This window comes from Triturus cristatus, chromosome 6 (genome assembly GCF_964204655.1).
Source record: "Triturus cristatus chromosome 6, aTriCri1.1, whole genome shotgun sequence".
Taxonomy (NCBI): domain Eukaryota; kingdom Metazoa; phylum Chordata; class Amphibia; order Caudata; family Salamandridae; genus Triturus; species Triturus cristatus.
Genome location: NC_140589.1, coordinates 1887433249 through 1887449185, shown reverse-complemented (window position 1 = coordinate 1887449185; position 15937 = coordinate 1887433249). Strand labels below are relative to the sequence as shown.

The window sequence follows — 15937 nt, the reverse complement described above, 5'->3', positions numbered from 1 at the left end:
CGAACACCACGGCACTGCCCTAAACCCTGAAACACCACCCCCAGCACGACCCCCTACACTGCCCGAACACCACTGCCTTGCCTAAACCCTGAAACACCACCCCTTTATGACCCCCTATACTGCCCGAACATCACTGCACTGCCCTAAACCCTGAAACACCACCCCCAGCATGACCCCCTACACTGCCTGAACACCACGGCACTGCTCTAAACCCTGAAACACCACCACGCACGAACCCTACACTGCTCGAACACAAATGCACTGCCCTAAACCCTGAAACACCACCCCCGCATGACCCCTACACTGCCCGAATACCACTGCACTGCTCTAAACCCTGAAACACCACCCCAGCAAGACCTCCTACACTGCCCGAACACCACTGCACTGCCCTAAACCCTGAAACACCACCCCCTGCATGACCCCCTACACTGCCGAACACCACAGCACTTCCCTAAACACTGAAACACCACCTTCAGCAGGACCACCTACACTGCCCGAACACCACTGCACTGCCTTAAACCCTAAAACACCATCCCCAGCTTGACCCCCTACACTGCCCGAACACCACTGCACTGCCATAAACCCTGAAATACCAGCCTCTGCACAACCACCTACACAGCCCGAACACCACTGCAGTACCATAAACCTGAAACACCACCCCCAGCACGACCCCCTACACTGCCCGAACACCACTGCACTGTCTAAACCCTGAAACACCATCCCTAGCAAGACCCCCTACACTGCCCAAACATCACTGCATTGCCCTAAACCCTGAAACACCAGCCCCAGCACAACCCCCTACACTGCCCGAAGATCATGGCATTACCCTAAATCCTGAAAAAACAGCCCCAGCACGACCCCCTACACTGCCCGAACACCCCAGCACTGCCCTAAACCCTGAAAAACCAACCTCTGCATGACCCCCTACACTGCCTGAACACCCCTGCTCTGCCTAAACCCTGAAACACCACCCCTGTATGACCCCCTACACTGCCCGAACAGCACTGCACTGACCTTAACCCTGAAACACCACCCCCTGCACGACCCCTACACTTCCCGAACACCACTGCACTGCCCTTAACCCTGAAACACCACCCCAAGCTATACCCCTACACTGCCCGAACACCACTTCCCTAAACCCTGAAACACCACCCCCTGCAAGACCCCCTACACTGCCTGAACACAACTGCTCTAAACCGTGAAACACCCCATGTCTGCACGACCCCCTATACTGCCCGAACACCACGGCACTGCCCTAAACCCTGAAACACCACCCCCCAGCACGAACCCCTACACTGACCGAACACCACTGCCTTGCCTAAACCCTGAAACACCACCCCTTTATGACCCCCTATACTGCCCGAACACCACTGCACTGCTCTAAACCCTGAAACACCACCCCCAGCACGACCCCCTACACTGCCTGAACACCACTGCACTGCCCTAAACCCTGAAACACCACCCCGTACGACCCCTACATTGCCCGGAAACAAATGCACTGCCCTAAACCCTGAAACACCCCCCCCACATGACCCCTACACTGCCCGAACACTACTGCACTGCTCTAAACCCTGAAACACCAACCCAGCAAGACCCCCTACACTGCCCGAACACCACTGAACTGCCCTAAACCCTGAAACACCACCCCCTGCACGACCACCTACACTGCCCGAACACCACTGCACTGCCCTAAACACTAAAACACCACCTTCAGCAGGACCACCTACACTGCCCGAACACCACTGCACTGCCTTAAACCCTAAAACACCAACCCTAACTCGGCACCCTATACTGCCCGAACACCACTGCACTGCCCTAAACCCTGAAACACCACCCCAAGCTATACCCTTACACTGCCCGAACACCACTTCCCTAAACCCTGAAACACCACCCCCTGCAAGACCCCCTACACTGCCTTAACACAACTGCTCTAAACCCTGAAACACCACCCCCTGCAAGAACCCCTACACTGCCCGAACACCACTGCCCCACTGCCCGAAACCTTGAAACACCACCCCCAGCACGACCCCCTACACTGCCCGAAAACAACAGCACTTCCCTAAACACTGAAACACCAACCCGACAAGACCCCCTATACTGCCCGAACACCACTGCTCTGCCCTAAACCCAGAAACACCACCCCCGAGCAAAACCCCCTACACCGCCCAAACACCACTGAACTGCCCAAAACCCTGAAACACCACCCCCGGCACAACACCCTGCACTGCCCAACCACCACTGCACTACCCTAAACCCTAAAATACCACCCCCTGCATGACCCCCTACACTGCCCGAACACCACTGCACTGCCCTAAACCCTGAAACACCACCCCCAGCACGACCCCCACACTGCCCGATCACCACTGCACTGCCTTAAACCCTGAAACACCAGCTCCTGCACGACCCTACACTGCCCGAACAACACTGCACTGCCATAAACCCTGAAACACCAGCCCCAGCACGACCCTTACACTGCCCAAACACCACTGCACTGCCCTAAACCCTGAAACACCAACCCTACAAGACCCCTATACTGCCCGAACACCACTGCTCTGCCCTAAACCCTGAAACACCACCACCCGAGCAAAACCCCCTACACTGCACAACCACCACTGCACTACCCTAAACCCTGAAATACCACCCCCTGCATGACCCCCTACACTGCCCCAACACCACTGCACTTCCCTAAACCCTGAAACACCATCCCCAGCAAGACCCCCTTCACTGCCCGAACACACCTGCACTGCCCTAAACCCCGAAACACTAGTCCCAGCACTACCCCCTACACTGCCCGAACACCACAGCACTGCCCTAAACCCTGAAACACCAGCCTCTGCACAACCCCCTACACTGTGCGAACAACACTGCACTGCCCAAACCCTCAAACACCACCCTCCAGGACGACCCCCTACACTGCCCGAACACCACTGCACTGCCTAAATCCTGAAAAACCACCCCTGTATGACCCCCTACACTGCCCGAACACCACTGCACTACCCTAAACCCTGAAACACCACCCCAGCAAGACCCCCTACACTGCCCAAACACCACTGCACTGCTCTAAACTCTAAAACACCACCCCCAGGAAGACCCACTACACTGCCCGAACATCACTGCACTGCCCTAAACCCTGAAACACAACCCCCTGCACAACCCCCTAGACTGCCCGAACACCACTGCCCTAACCCCTGAAACACCACCCCAGCACGACCCCCTACACTGCCAGAACACCACTGCACTGCCCTAAACCCCGAAACACTAGTCCCAGCACTACACCCTACACTGCCCGAACACCACAGCACTGCCCTAAACCCTGAAACACCAGTGTTAGAATGGGGAACCTCTGGTTGGCACAGGTAGGTACTTGCGACAAGCAGTGGTCCCTTCTTCTATTCAGGGCGAGAGAATTACCCCTTCAGAACAACCCCTGCTCACCCTATAGGTAGTGTGGCGCGAGCAGTCAGGGCTAAACTTCAGGGCGCTAGTCAGTTAAGCATTTATGATCACACACAGTAAACCACAATGATCCCCCACAAACGGACACCAGGCGTAAGTTGTATCAAAAATACGGATGCTTTATATAAAAGATTCTTTGTTACGCAGGCATGTACAAGACCATCAATAACGGTTGCGAAATGGAAGCCACAAGATGATAAGTAGGCACTGTTCTTGTCTTTGGTAACTTATTCGATCACGAGCGCTTCACAGGGCTCGGTTGAGTTGGTCCAGTCACGATGATGCGCAGCGTACCCGGGATACAGTGATACGGGGAAATCAGAACGTTGCGGACCCCGAGTCCGATAGAGAGTTCACTGTACCTGGGAACGTGCGATGTGCTTGGACGAGTCTTCAGGAGAGATGCAGGTTCTGCACCTCGTGGGTCTTCCGGATCTAGAATTCAGCGGGCGGCTTTCGGTAGACAGGTGCGGCCCAGGGCCTCCGACACGGACTGTGCGGGTGGTCACTGCGGAGGGCGGCACGGTCAGACTCAGGCTGGGAGGTGAAGCGGGGCGGCCGGATACGTTACGACGTACGGGCGGCCGTCCGAGGCTGGATTTCACTTCCCCACTAGAAATCCGGCGGGAGGGCGAAAGGGCACCAAGCGCGCTCCAGTAGCAGGCAGGTGACAGGGAAGCGGGACGGCCAGACTCGATGGGTCCAGAGTGACTCAGGTAGAGCGGGGCTCTCGGCGAGTGGAGGCGGCCAGGCTTCTGGGTGTCACGGCCCTAGGAGGGATGCGAAGGTGCGCAGGGCACTCCGGCGGGAGAAAGCACACGGCTCGAATTCTCAGACGAGCGGAGACACGGTGAACCCACTGGTCCTGGGGTTCAGTTCAGGGGGCAAGCTCTTCTTCCAAGCCCTTGGAGATAGTTGAAGAACAAAGTGCAAAGTCTCTTTCAGTCTTTTCCTCTCCTTCCTCAGCAAGGCACCTACTGCAGGCCAATCCCTCAGGTCAGGGAAAGTTACTCCTCCTTCAGCTTCTTCCAGGTCCTTCTAGTCGGGCAGAGTTCCTTCGTGGTTCAATCTGGATCTGATTTCTTAGGAGCCAGGATCCTACTTTTATACAGGGATTCTTTTGTTCTTTAGCGCCAGGGGGCCTGGGCCTGGCCCAGTCCAGTTTTGGAGCACTCTGTTGTGGTGACTCGGCTTGTTCCTTTCAGCAGCAGGGCAGAGACATCAGCTGCTCCACAGGGGGCGGCGCCGGCTTTGTGGTGGCAGAGCACAGGTCTATTCAAGAGTCAGGGTGCACTCCTCCCACCCATCCTAGTGTAATCTCTCTACCCACCACCTGGCAGCCAACCTGTCTCCTGGAATCCCCCCAGCCCTGCTCCTGTACTGTTGCTAGGCAGAACACACACACACACAGCAGAGGCGGACTGAGATGGTTAGGCACACAAAGGCTAACTTTCTAAAAGTAGCATTTGCAAACCCAGGATATTAAAATAACCTTTACTAAAAGATGTACTTTATTACCCCGAGTTCAGGCATACTAGACATGACCTTCTACCATGCTCTCTGAGTCCACTGGGGTCACAGTGTGTAGCGATCCCAGCAGCCCATTCTGGCCTATGGAGAGCAGGTAGCCTTCAATAGTGAAAAACGAAAATGGCTGTAATTCACTACTAAGACATGCCTCACACATCAGGGCATGTCCTACCTTATACCTACAATGCACCCTGCGCTTAGGCCTACCAGAGGGGTGACTAACATGTAGTTAAGGGAAGGTTTAGAGACTGGTAAGTGGGGACACTTGCTCAGTCAGCGCGACGGTACCAGACCGCGCGCAGGTTCTGCAGTGGCAGACCCTAGACACATTTTACCCCGCTGCTTCGGTGGGTGGCACAACCAGTGCTGCAAGCCCACTAGCAGCATTTGGATATACAAGCCCTTGGCACCCCTGGTGCACTCTACTAGGGACTGATAGTAAACCAAATAAACCAAACGTGGAAGTCAATTCACATGATACATTTTACCATAGGGAGCACTTGCACTGTGGCACTGGATGGCAGTGGCACAGTGCCCTGAGCAGCTAACACCAACACAAAAACACATTGAGGCACAGACAAAAATGGAAGGGTGACCCACGCCAATGGTGCCAGGTCTAACAACCAGCCTCTGCACAACCCACTACACTGCGCGAACAACACTGCACTGCCCTAAACCCTCAAACACCACCCTCCAGGACGACCTCCTACACTGCCCGAGCACCACTGCACTGCCTAAATCGTGAAAAACCACCCCTGTATGACCCCCTACACTGCCCGAACACCACTGCACTACCCTAAACCCTGAAACACCACCCCAGCAAGACCCCCTACACTGCCCAAACACCACTGCACTGCTCTAAAATCTAAAACACCACCCCCAGGAAGACCCACTACACTGCCCGAACATCACTGCACTGCCCTAAACCCTGAAACACAACCCCCTGCACAACCCCCTAGACTGCCCAAACACCACTGCCCTAACCCCTGAAACACCACCCCCTGCAAGACCCCCTACACTGCCTGAACAGCACTGCCCTAAACACCGAAACACCACCTCCTGCAAGACCCCCTACACGGCCCATACACCACTGCACCACTGCCCTAAACCCTGAAACACCACCCCCAGCAAGACCCCCTACACTGCCCGAACACCAATGCACTGCCATAATCCATGAAACGCCACCCCCAGCACGACGCCCTACACTGCCCAAACACCACAGCTAGGCCCTAAACCCTGAAACACCACCCCCAGCAAGACCCCCTACACTGCCCGAACACCACTGCTCTGCCCTAAACCCTGAAACACCACTCCCAGCAAGACCCTCTACACTGCCCGAACACCACTGCACTGCCCTAAACCCTGAAACACCACCCTCGGCACAACCCCCTATACAGCCAAAACACCACTGCTCTGCCCTAAACCCTGAAACACCACCCCCAGCACGACCGCTACACTGTCCGAACACCACTGTTCTGCCCAAAACCCTGAAACACCAGCCCCACCACGACCCTACACTGCCCGAACAACACTGCACTGCCATAAACCCTGAAACACCAGACCCAGCACGACCCCCTACACTGCCCAAACACCACTGCACTGCCCTAAATCCTGAAATACCAGCCCCAGCATGACCCCCTACATTGCCCGAACACCACTGCACTGCCCTAAATCCTGAAACACCAGCCCCAGTACGACCCCCTACACTGCCCGAACACCACAGCACTGCCCTAAACCCTGAAACACAAGCCTCTGCATGACCCCCTACACTGCCCGAACACCACAGCACTGCCCTAAACCCTGAAACACCAGCCCTCGCATGACCCCCTATAGTTCCCGAACACCACAGCACAGCACTGCCCTAAACCCTGAAACACCACCCCCCGCATGACCTACTACACTTCCCGAAAACCACTGCACTGCCCTAAACCCTGATACACCACACCCCAACACGACCCCCTACACTGCCCAAACACCACTGCACTGCCCTAAACCCTGAAACACCACCCCCTGAACGACCACCTACACTGCCCGAACACCACTGCACTGCATAAACCCTGAAACACCACCCCCTGCACGGCCCCCTACACTGCCCGATCACCACTGCACTGCCCTAAACCCTGAAACTCCACCGCCTGCATGACCCCCTACACTGCCTGAACACCACTGCACTGCCCTAAACCCTGAAACACCACCCCCAGCATGACCCCCTACACTGCCCGTACACCACTGCACTGCCCTAAACCCTGAAACACCACCCCCTGCACGACCCCCTACACTGCCCAAACACAACTGCATTGCCCTACACCCTAAAACTCCACCTTCAGCACGACCCCCTACACTACCCGAACACCACTGCACTGCTTTAAATCCTAAAACACCACCCCCAGCTAGACCCCCTACATTACCCAAACAGCCTACTAGAAGAACCAGATGACCTACGCAAGGGATCACAGTCACAGCCCTTGCTGCCACACTCCCCAGTACAAGTCCGTAGAGAAAATGTAATCACCAGATCAGTTTTTTACAATCTCTGTTTCTGCTTTTCCAAATGTTAGCATGTATGAATGAGATGTCTGTATAAGCTCTGGAAGTCACGCCGGATGCGTGTGCTCGTATTTTGGGGAAAATGTAAGACCATTTCTACTAAGATATGGGGCATACACTTACATTGAACTTGCCAATAATACCCATGTTAACAATCATACTGGCACACTTTCATGCATACCAACATATATGTAGGCGCCAGCGCGACAGACCAACACTTTTACGCCTAACTATGCAGCAGGGGTCAGAGTTGATACACATCAGAGGAGTGCAGTCTGATGTGAGCAAAGCTCTAGTGGTGCACATCAGAGCAGTGCAGTCTGATGTGTAGAATGCTCCAGTGATGCACATCAGAGCAGTGCAGTCTGACGTGTGCACTGCTCCAGTGATGCACCTCAAAGGAGTGCAGTATGATGTGTGCAAAGCTTTAGTGATTCACGTAAAAGCACTGCAGGCTGACGTGCTCAAAGCTCTAGTGATGAGCATCAGAGCAGTGCAGGCTGATGTGAGCAACGCTCTAGTGATGCACATCAGAGCAGTGCAGGCTGATGTGAGCAAAGCTCTAATGATTCACGTAAAAGCAGTGAAGGCTGATGTGAGCAAAGCTCTAGTGATGCACATCAGAGCACTGCAGGCTGATGTGAGCAAAGCTCTAGTGATGCACATCAGAGGAGTGCAGTCTGATGTGTACAATGCTCCAGTGAAGCACATCAGAGCAGTGCAGTCTGATGTGTACAATGCTCTAGTGATGCACATCAGAGCAGTGGAGTCTGATGTGTACAATGCTCGAGTGATGCACATCAGAGGAGTGCAGTCTGATGCCCGCAAAGCTCTAGTGATGCACATCAGAGGAGTGCAGTCTGATGTGTTCAATGCTCCAGTGAAGCACATCAGAGCAGTGCAGTCTGATGTGTACAATGATCAAGTGATGCACATCAGAGGAGTGCAGTCTGATGCGTACAAAGCTCTAGTGATGCACATCAAAGGAGGGCAGTCTGATGTGCCCAAAGCTCTAGTTATGCACATCAGAGGAGTGCAGTCTGATGTGTGCAATGCTCGAGTGATGCACATCAGAGGAGTGCAGTCTAATGTGAGCAAAGCTCTAGTGATCCACATCAGAGCAGTGCAGTCTGATGTGCCCAAAGCTCTAGTGATGCACATCAGAGGAGTGCAGTCTGATGTGAGCAAAGCTCTAGTGATGCACATCAGAGGAGTGCAGTCTGATGTGCGTAAAGGTCTAGTGATGCACATCAGGAGTGCAGTCTGACATGCTCAAAGTTCTAGTAATGCACATCAGAGGAGTGCAGTCTGATGTGCTCAAAGCTCTAGTGATGCACATCAGACCAGCACTCGTTATTGTAGTTCAGGGGCGCACTGATTGTGGTAACTAGTAGCTTCACTGACATAACTCCTGGGAGCACAGGGTTCTGAGTATCAGGTGTAAACTGGGTGTAATGCATGAGGTTATCACAAGATATTTTGGGTCATATTTATGAAAGAGGTGTGTCACTCTTGCACCACGCAACAAGGTGCAAATGCGACACAACTCCTAAGGCAGAATTAACAAGCCAGGCAACGCCACGTTGAGTGGCCACGTTAGATCAACGCAACGCACCACAAGTTGCTGCCGTGCATTACTCTGCGGCAAGGAAGGCATTCCATGAGTAGAGTGTGGTTGTTACCATCCATCCACCCATGGATTTTGGCTCTTCCCCAGATTTCCCATCACTGGTAGACCTGGGAATGCGTCAAAAACCTTAGCCTCCCTAGGTGGGGCGTAGCGACAATAAATATCTTTATTTCTCCATGTTGTTTCCTCTTTCTGTGTGTGTGGCACTCTGCGGCACACATAGAAAGAGGAACACCTCAGGGCACTGTGTTTGTGCAGGAAGCTGTCCCTGCATGTGAGAGAGGGTAGATTTTATATCATAGGGGGCCCCAGGCCCGTTCTGTCCACACCTGAGGTATGAGACCCTTGTCCTTGCCCTGCCAGCCTATTTTATAGGCCGTATTAAATTGACCAGCGGGTCCTGTGTTACTATATAACAAATACCCAGGGGCATCCTTACCACTCAGCCAGCATAAAACCCCTGTGTAGGCCCTTCTGTTCCATATGTAGGCCTCTTTGTTAAATTGACCATAGTTCTGCCATTTTTCTGTATAGCAGGCTGAAGGCAGGTCTGACCCAAATCATATCCAGCTCCTCTTTCTGTGAGGCCTCCAGCTCCAAACTAAGAGCCCCCACCTTACCCGTGTGCTAAGTTCACTGTCACAAAGTTCAACATCCCCCTGGTCTTTCGACATACAATGGGCTGCATCCTGGGCTAGTACATATTTTAAGGAAGTAGCCACCGCAGATGTGTCAAGCTAAAGAAAACAGGAAATGTATACATGTATATATAGAATTCCCGTACAATACCCATTTTTCAGGTTGCACATGCAATTTACGGCAGGCGCCTTGCCTGAGATATGAGCTTTCACCTAGCTCACGTACCACAGTTACTGGAAAGGGCGTCACCATGTATGGTAAAATATTAGAACCATACTATAAGTGACGAGGTAGAAGTGGCGTGAGATGACGTTATAGTAGGCGCCTCTCATAGCCTAAAAATCATATAAAAGGGGAGCTCACACAATCCTCGGCGGACTACCTCGCTGTCTGTATGTAGGTAACAGGTGGTGTAGGTTTTTCCCCAAGAGCTAAGAGCTCTTGTCTTGTCTTGCTTAAAGTGTCTTGCTCTGCTTTGCTTAAAGTATCATGTTCTATTTTACCTATATGAAATGTTCTCTTCACTTTTGCATTTAAAATGTTTTGTATGGTAATTGCAGGATTGCTCACTCTTGGGTAAACGTGAGTGTTCCTAGGTATTTTACATTCTGAGAACATTTTCCTTGATGTAACTTGTGTTTCTCATAATGCATTTATAAATGTGTCTTTGAGGTTTAGTCTCTCTCTCTCTGACAGTAAAATAGTTTTAATATGGAAATACCAACTAATCATGTGAGTATCTGGATTCTGGATTTTGTATTTTTATGCCTTTGTCTTGCAGTTTCTTGAAGTTGCGCCTTCAAAATAAATCTGTTAAACTTTCAGCCTCGGTTTCCATGGCTCACATATCTGTTTCCTTCATTTTTAGAGCGAACGTTCCCAGACACCCCGGCTCAAATTAAGGTGCCCCTTTTGTCCCTAACTCACTCCCTCGCTCACTCGGTGAAGGCTGCCGGGGCTCTGTGCACAGCCCCCTGCCCTCTTGACCCTTAATAAATCTTCCCTCCAACACATGTACAACAACTATCCTGCTTAGAACACAGGAGCCCTTGCATCATAGCGAGGGGGGCCTGCGTTGGCGCTAGGCAGCACATTGTGCAGGAATGGGCCATACAATGTTCAGTATGGTGCAGTGCTGCCCTTTCCCTGTCACGCAGCGCAGCAAGGGCACTCGCTGTTCTGCACTGTGCTGTGTGATACTTTGACAAATGTGCCCCGTGTATCTGGGCAGAGTTAGGTGCTGTAGACTCAGAGGCAAGGGCTGTGTGCATTACAGCTGCACGCAGTGATATGGAGTGTGGGGACAGTACGGTGCACACTGGAGTGCACACTGCACACAGCTGTGGGCACAGTGTAATCCCCAGAGGTATCAGCTCGATGCACCTATAGCTCGCTCACTTTGGCTTCACTGTTTTCTTTGAATTCTACGACATGCACTATTTTCTCAATATAAATGTAAAGGAAGAATATATCAGGACTAGATAAACTACTAATGCGCGGCCCTTCACAAAACAAGCGCATTTCTTGCAGGTAAATATCCTCTTCAAAAAGTCAATAGAACCCCATAAAAATCTAATTTATAAAATGACAAAAGGCATCGACCACACATCGACATCTGCATGCTTGCAAGAAGCCGCGTGACGTGCACTGGGGATGCCAGGACTGGCGGATCCATGCTCAGACCGGTCAAGGGAAAACTCTAACTTCCGGGATGCAGAATGCAGGCCCTTGAAAGCAGAGCTCGCCGAAGGCCGCGCACGAGGCATGGGCCGCGCGCCAGCGGAGCTCATGGATGGACGGGAAGTACAGAAAACACGCTTTCGCCTCAATATGGTTAAAAGGAGAGTGAGACACAGAAACGACTCTTGAACGCGTAATAAAGACTAGAAGGAGCTGCTGCAGATGTGGACAGGTGGGGATCGACTCGGGGTGCGTCACATCCTGAAATAACAATGAACATTCGTGCAAGTTCAGAATCTTCAACGTCCTTTCAGACAAAGGGAAAATACGTCTGTTATGCGATCCAGGTAAACATTATTTAACAAAACTGTGAGTTTCTCCTAAATATTTCTTATTTTCAAAATGCTTACCTGTTACAAACTCCCACGCAAGAGTAAGGGGAAGACCCCATAACACGTTGTCGGCTTCAGTCAATTTCAAAAGGGCGAAATATTTATGAGTGTTAATTAATAGAATTTTGCACACCCCTATTCTGTCCAGATATTTCCACGGATCGATGACCGTGTGGTTATCTTTCTCTCCGAAAGAGTCGAGGTCTCCCGGGGCCTGCTCCCACTGTGGGGGGAAATCATTTTCTGATGCTGGGTCCGAGGCTTCTGCGGCGCTCTTGAAAATCAAAGCACAGAGCACAGCCAGCCTCAGCCCCGGCGGTGCCATCCTGCGTACAAGCCTTGTAGGCACTGCCAGGGCCTGCGAGACAGCGGCTTTTATTGACTGCACTCTGGCTCGGCCTCAGACACGTCATCATATTCAGCATTTACAGCGGTGGACGTGGAGGTATCAGACCTGCCAAATCATCATACGGTGCCAGGTGTGACGTAAGGCCCCCTTTGCACGCTCTCCCGGATGTGACATCAGACCAGCCAACTAATACAGTGCCACGTGCGACGTAATGCCATCTTACAATGATTTCGCGCCTATGACATCAGACCTGTCAACAGAGGCGTAGCTAGAGCTTGTGGCGCCCGGGGCTATCCTTCAGATTGCCCCCCCCCTGGGGGGGTGCTGGGGAAAAAGGACGGCGAGCACCTGAAAGAGGTCCGAGAGACACGTAGTATCACCGCTAATAGTTACCTGGATCATGCAAGTTACATGAAAATACATGACACGGCCCAGGGCTAGACAGCCCCTGTCCCCAAAATAGTGCTACCTGTGCCGGAACGCCCCCACCTAACTGCGCCGCCGAAGGAAAAGCAGAAGGAAACCCAAAACTTACATCAGTTCTACCTACCCTCTTTGTGACATCTCACTCATAACATCACAGCTTGTGCAGGACCCTTGTTCCCTGTCCCCTATCTGCCCCGTCCATGACCTCAGCAATATCTGTAGACTGGTCCACCACACTGGGTTTGACCATTATTCCCCTGGCAGCACCTTCAGGATACTACAGGTGAGTCCTTTGCACCTGATCACTAGACTAACTTGAGTTCTGCAGTTGGGGCAGTACCAGGCCGGATGAGGGGGAAGAGGGTTGGGAGGGGCAGTAAGTTCAAAACAAAGCTGTAAGGATAAAATATGTTTATTCTGTCTCAAGTTACGATTGTCTTCACCTTCAGGTAACAGCATATAAAATAAAGTCACACTGTATGTTTAAAGATAAATCCAAGTTAAAGTAATCGGTAGGAACAGCATTTGTTTGCATTATGGTATTTTATTGATTAATTCAGTCACTACAGATGAGTGTAACCAGACAGTAAAGGAACAGATTCCTAGTGGTGGTGGGTAAGGAATAGTGGTTAACGACTTCTGTATTTAAAGTGCTACGATGTCCCAGCCTATGAATTAAAGCACAATGAATATGCAACTCATTATTTTAACACAGTATAAAATGTTTTTGAAGTGTCACATTTCGCTGTGGAATGTCTTTCATAAGTCACTGCATCAATGGAAATGTCACATTAGCAATGCGAATACTTGACAGCTATGATATTACCCACCTGCGCTACCTCACACAAATGAAACCTGCAACTAGATGAAACTCCCATCTCTCTTTAGCAGGTAAATTAATCACCAGAGTTTACTTGACACTGTGTGTTGCCCGAAAACTGCTCAATATACAAGGAACATTGGGGCATATTAGCAAGGGCTGGTGATAAAATTATCGCCGCTTTAGCGTGCGTTTTTGGGCGAAAAGCAGCGATAATTATATCGCAATATCATCAGGGACACGCTAGCGCGTGTTTCCTTGATGTAGAGCCCGTTTTTTCACAGCCTCGCCTCGCATCGCTAATGAGATGCAAAAGAGGCGTGGCTGTGAAAACAACACATGTTAATATCGTGAGGGCAGCTTCGCGATATTAACAAGGAGGTGCAGAGATAAAAAAAATCGTGCTACCTCAGCCTTAACTCAGGAATTTAACACCTGTTAAATTCCTGACTAAGGCATACTTTTAATGGGAGATGGATTATGCTGATGGGACCACAGGGTCCTATCAGCAATGTTATCGCTGTGTTCAATGGAACATCGCTGGAAAACCAGCGATGTTCCATTGAAAACACCGCTATCGCTGAAATATTATCACCATAGCGCTATGCGTTGTAAATATAGCGTTATCATGGCGAAAATATTCAGCGATAGCTGGCGATAATTTTTCTATCGCTATGAAAGGCCAGGGATAATTATTGCTGGCCGTTGATAATATGCCCCATTGTAGTACTTTTAACACCTCTGTACTGCTACAAAACTGCGAAACATAAGTTCCATAAGAGAAGAGTATTTTGAGTGACATTTCAATAACAATGAGTGACACCTTCACAAGAGTAACATTAAGCAATGAAGACGAGGGAAACACGTTGGAGTTGAATAAAAGAATCCAACATAAATGACTAGAAATGTTCTTTTGTGTAAGAGCTAACTTGACTCCAACCGTAATAAAAATCATTAACCCTGAGAGGTCCACGCCCACCCCTCCCCCAGTTGGGGAACCTCTATCTGCCCAAGGCACAGATCACACCATGACACCCACATGCAGTCAAAGCTACACTAGGCTCTATTGGCTTAGGTGACACAGTGTGACTCAGAAACCCCGAGCGGCCTAATACGATTTTAGTGCGGCTGTATGTGCAGTGGCGCGTCTCGTGAAAATGAGTGATTCAACGGACACAGGCTGTGAGTGACTGCAAAACTACATCTTGTAACAGAGCAGGCAGCTGAAGATAATCATGACTGCGCACTAGGCGCTGCTAGTTTAAAAGGCAAGCACATCTTTAATTTTATTAAAAACTAGCAGAGTGAGATATACAATTACCTCACTCAAGGAGAGCGGCAATTTGGCACGGCCCGGTCCCCTCGTGGCCCCTCTGACTCCCGGGGCAAACCAATGCGGTCCGGGCCTGATTCAGGTACAGCAGCAAAGCTGCTCAACGGTGTGCCCTGGGCTGAGGAGGCCGCTCCGATCCTTGGGGTCGGGTCGGGTGGGTCCGGTTGCAGAAACACATTTTTGAAAAAAATTCCTTCGTTGTGAGGCGCGCTCATTGCCCCTGGAGCCTCCCACAACTTCATTCTCACTCAGGCACTGCAGACACCCATTGAGGCCGCATCGGGCAGCAGCAGGAAGACATGTGACGTGCGGTGCTGCTGCACAGTGCTTGCACTTCAAAATGCGGCCGCAGCAACGGGCCACTGCAGCGTGGCGGCCGCCCTCCAAATAGTGCCGCGTGGGGCGGACTGCCTCCACCGCCCCCCCACCCCAGCTATACCGCTGGAACTTCTGCCAAGAGACAGGAGAACCCGGATATAGTCCAGCACGGTTGGAAAAATTCTGAAGTGATACATCAAAGCCTAATAGTACAAAATTGAAAAGTGGTGTGTTCCAGGAATTGGCTCAAGAGAAAATAATTACCTGCTAGTTAATTGCTGTGGGCAATCTATGAACGTTATAGGCAAATATCTAGGGAATGGCATACCTGCTCACTAGTGTGGTAAACCTCCCTGGGGGTGGGAGTGCGGGTGAGAGTACCAAGGCGAGTAGAGAAATCCCAAGTGGTCCTTTTGAGAGGAGCCCAAAATGCAAGGAGTAAATATATAAGTACAAAGGATTAAAAGCATTAGTGCACTAGCGCTGTTACTGCAACCAGGGGGGTCACAGGATGAAGCATGAATCCTCTGATTTGTAGCCGTAAATTACTCACAAAAGACAGGTAGCAGAGAGCGGCGGGGCTAAGGATTGCCAGCCAGGTCCACAACTTAAAGACATGAAAAAGTACCCATTTACAACATTAAAATGTGTCTGGAGCGCTCTCCTTTGAGGTGCACAAGTATTGAGATCATGAACGTGAACATCTTCTATGGAGAAGCACCAGTGCATGAGTTTTATCCTCCTGAGCCGTAAATTAATTACAAACGGCCTCCAACAGAGTGCGTTGGAGCCGAGAGTCTACAGTGAGTTCCATGAC

At 51.3% G+C, this 15937-nt stretch overlaps 1 protein-coding gene across 1 annotated transcript in view; it reads right to left on the bottom strand.

Moving 5' to 3' along the window:
- Positions 1-12218, bottom strand: part of LOC146822305 (protein LEG1 homolog) — a 282602-nt gene extending 270384 nt beyond the window's left edge. The window contains exon 1 of the mRNA XM_085613393.1: positions 11893-12218. Within this exon, the coding sequence (XP_085469519.1) occupies positions 11893-12199 (307 nt within the window). The 5' untranslated portion in view covers positions 12200-12218. The remainder of the gene's footprint in view (positions 1-11892) is intronic.
- Between the last annotated feature and the right edge of the window lie 3719 nt (positions 12219-15937).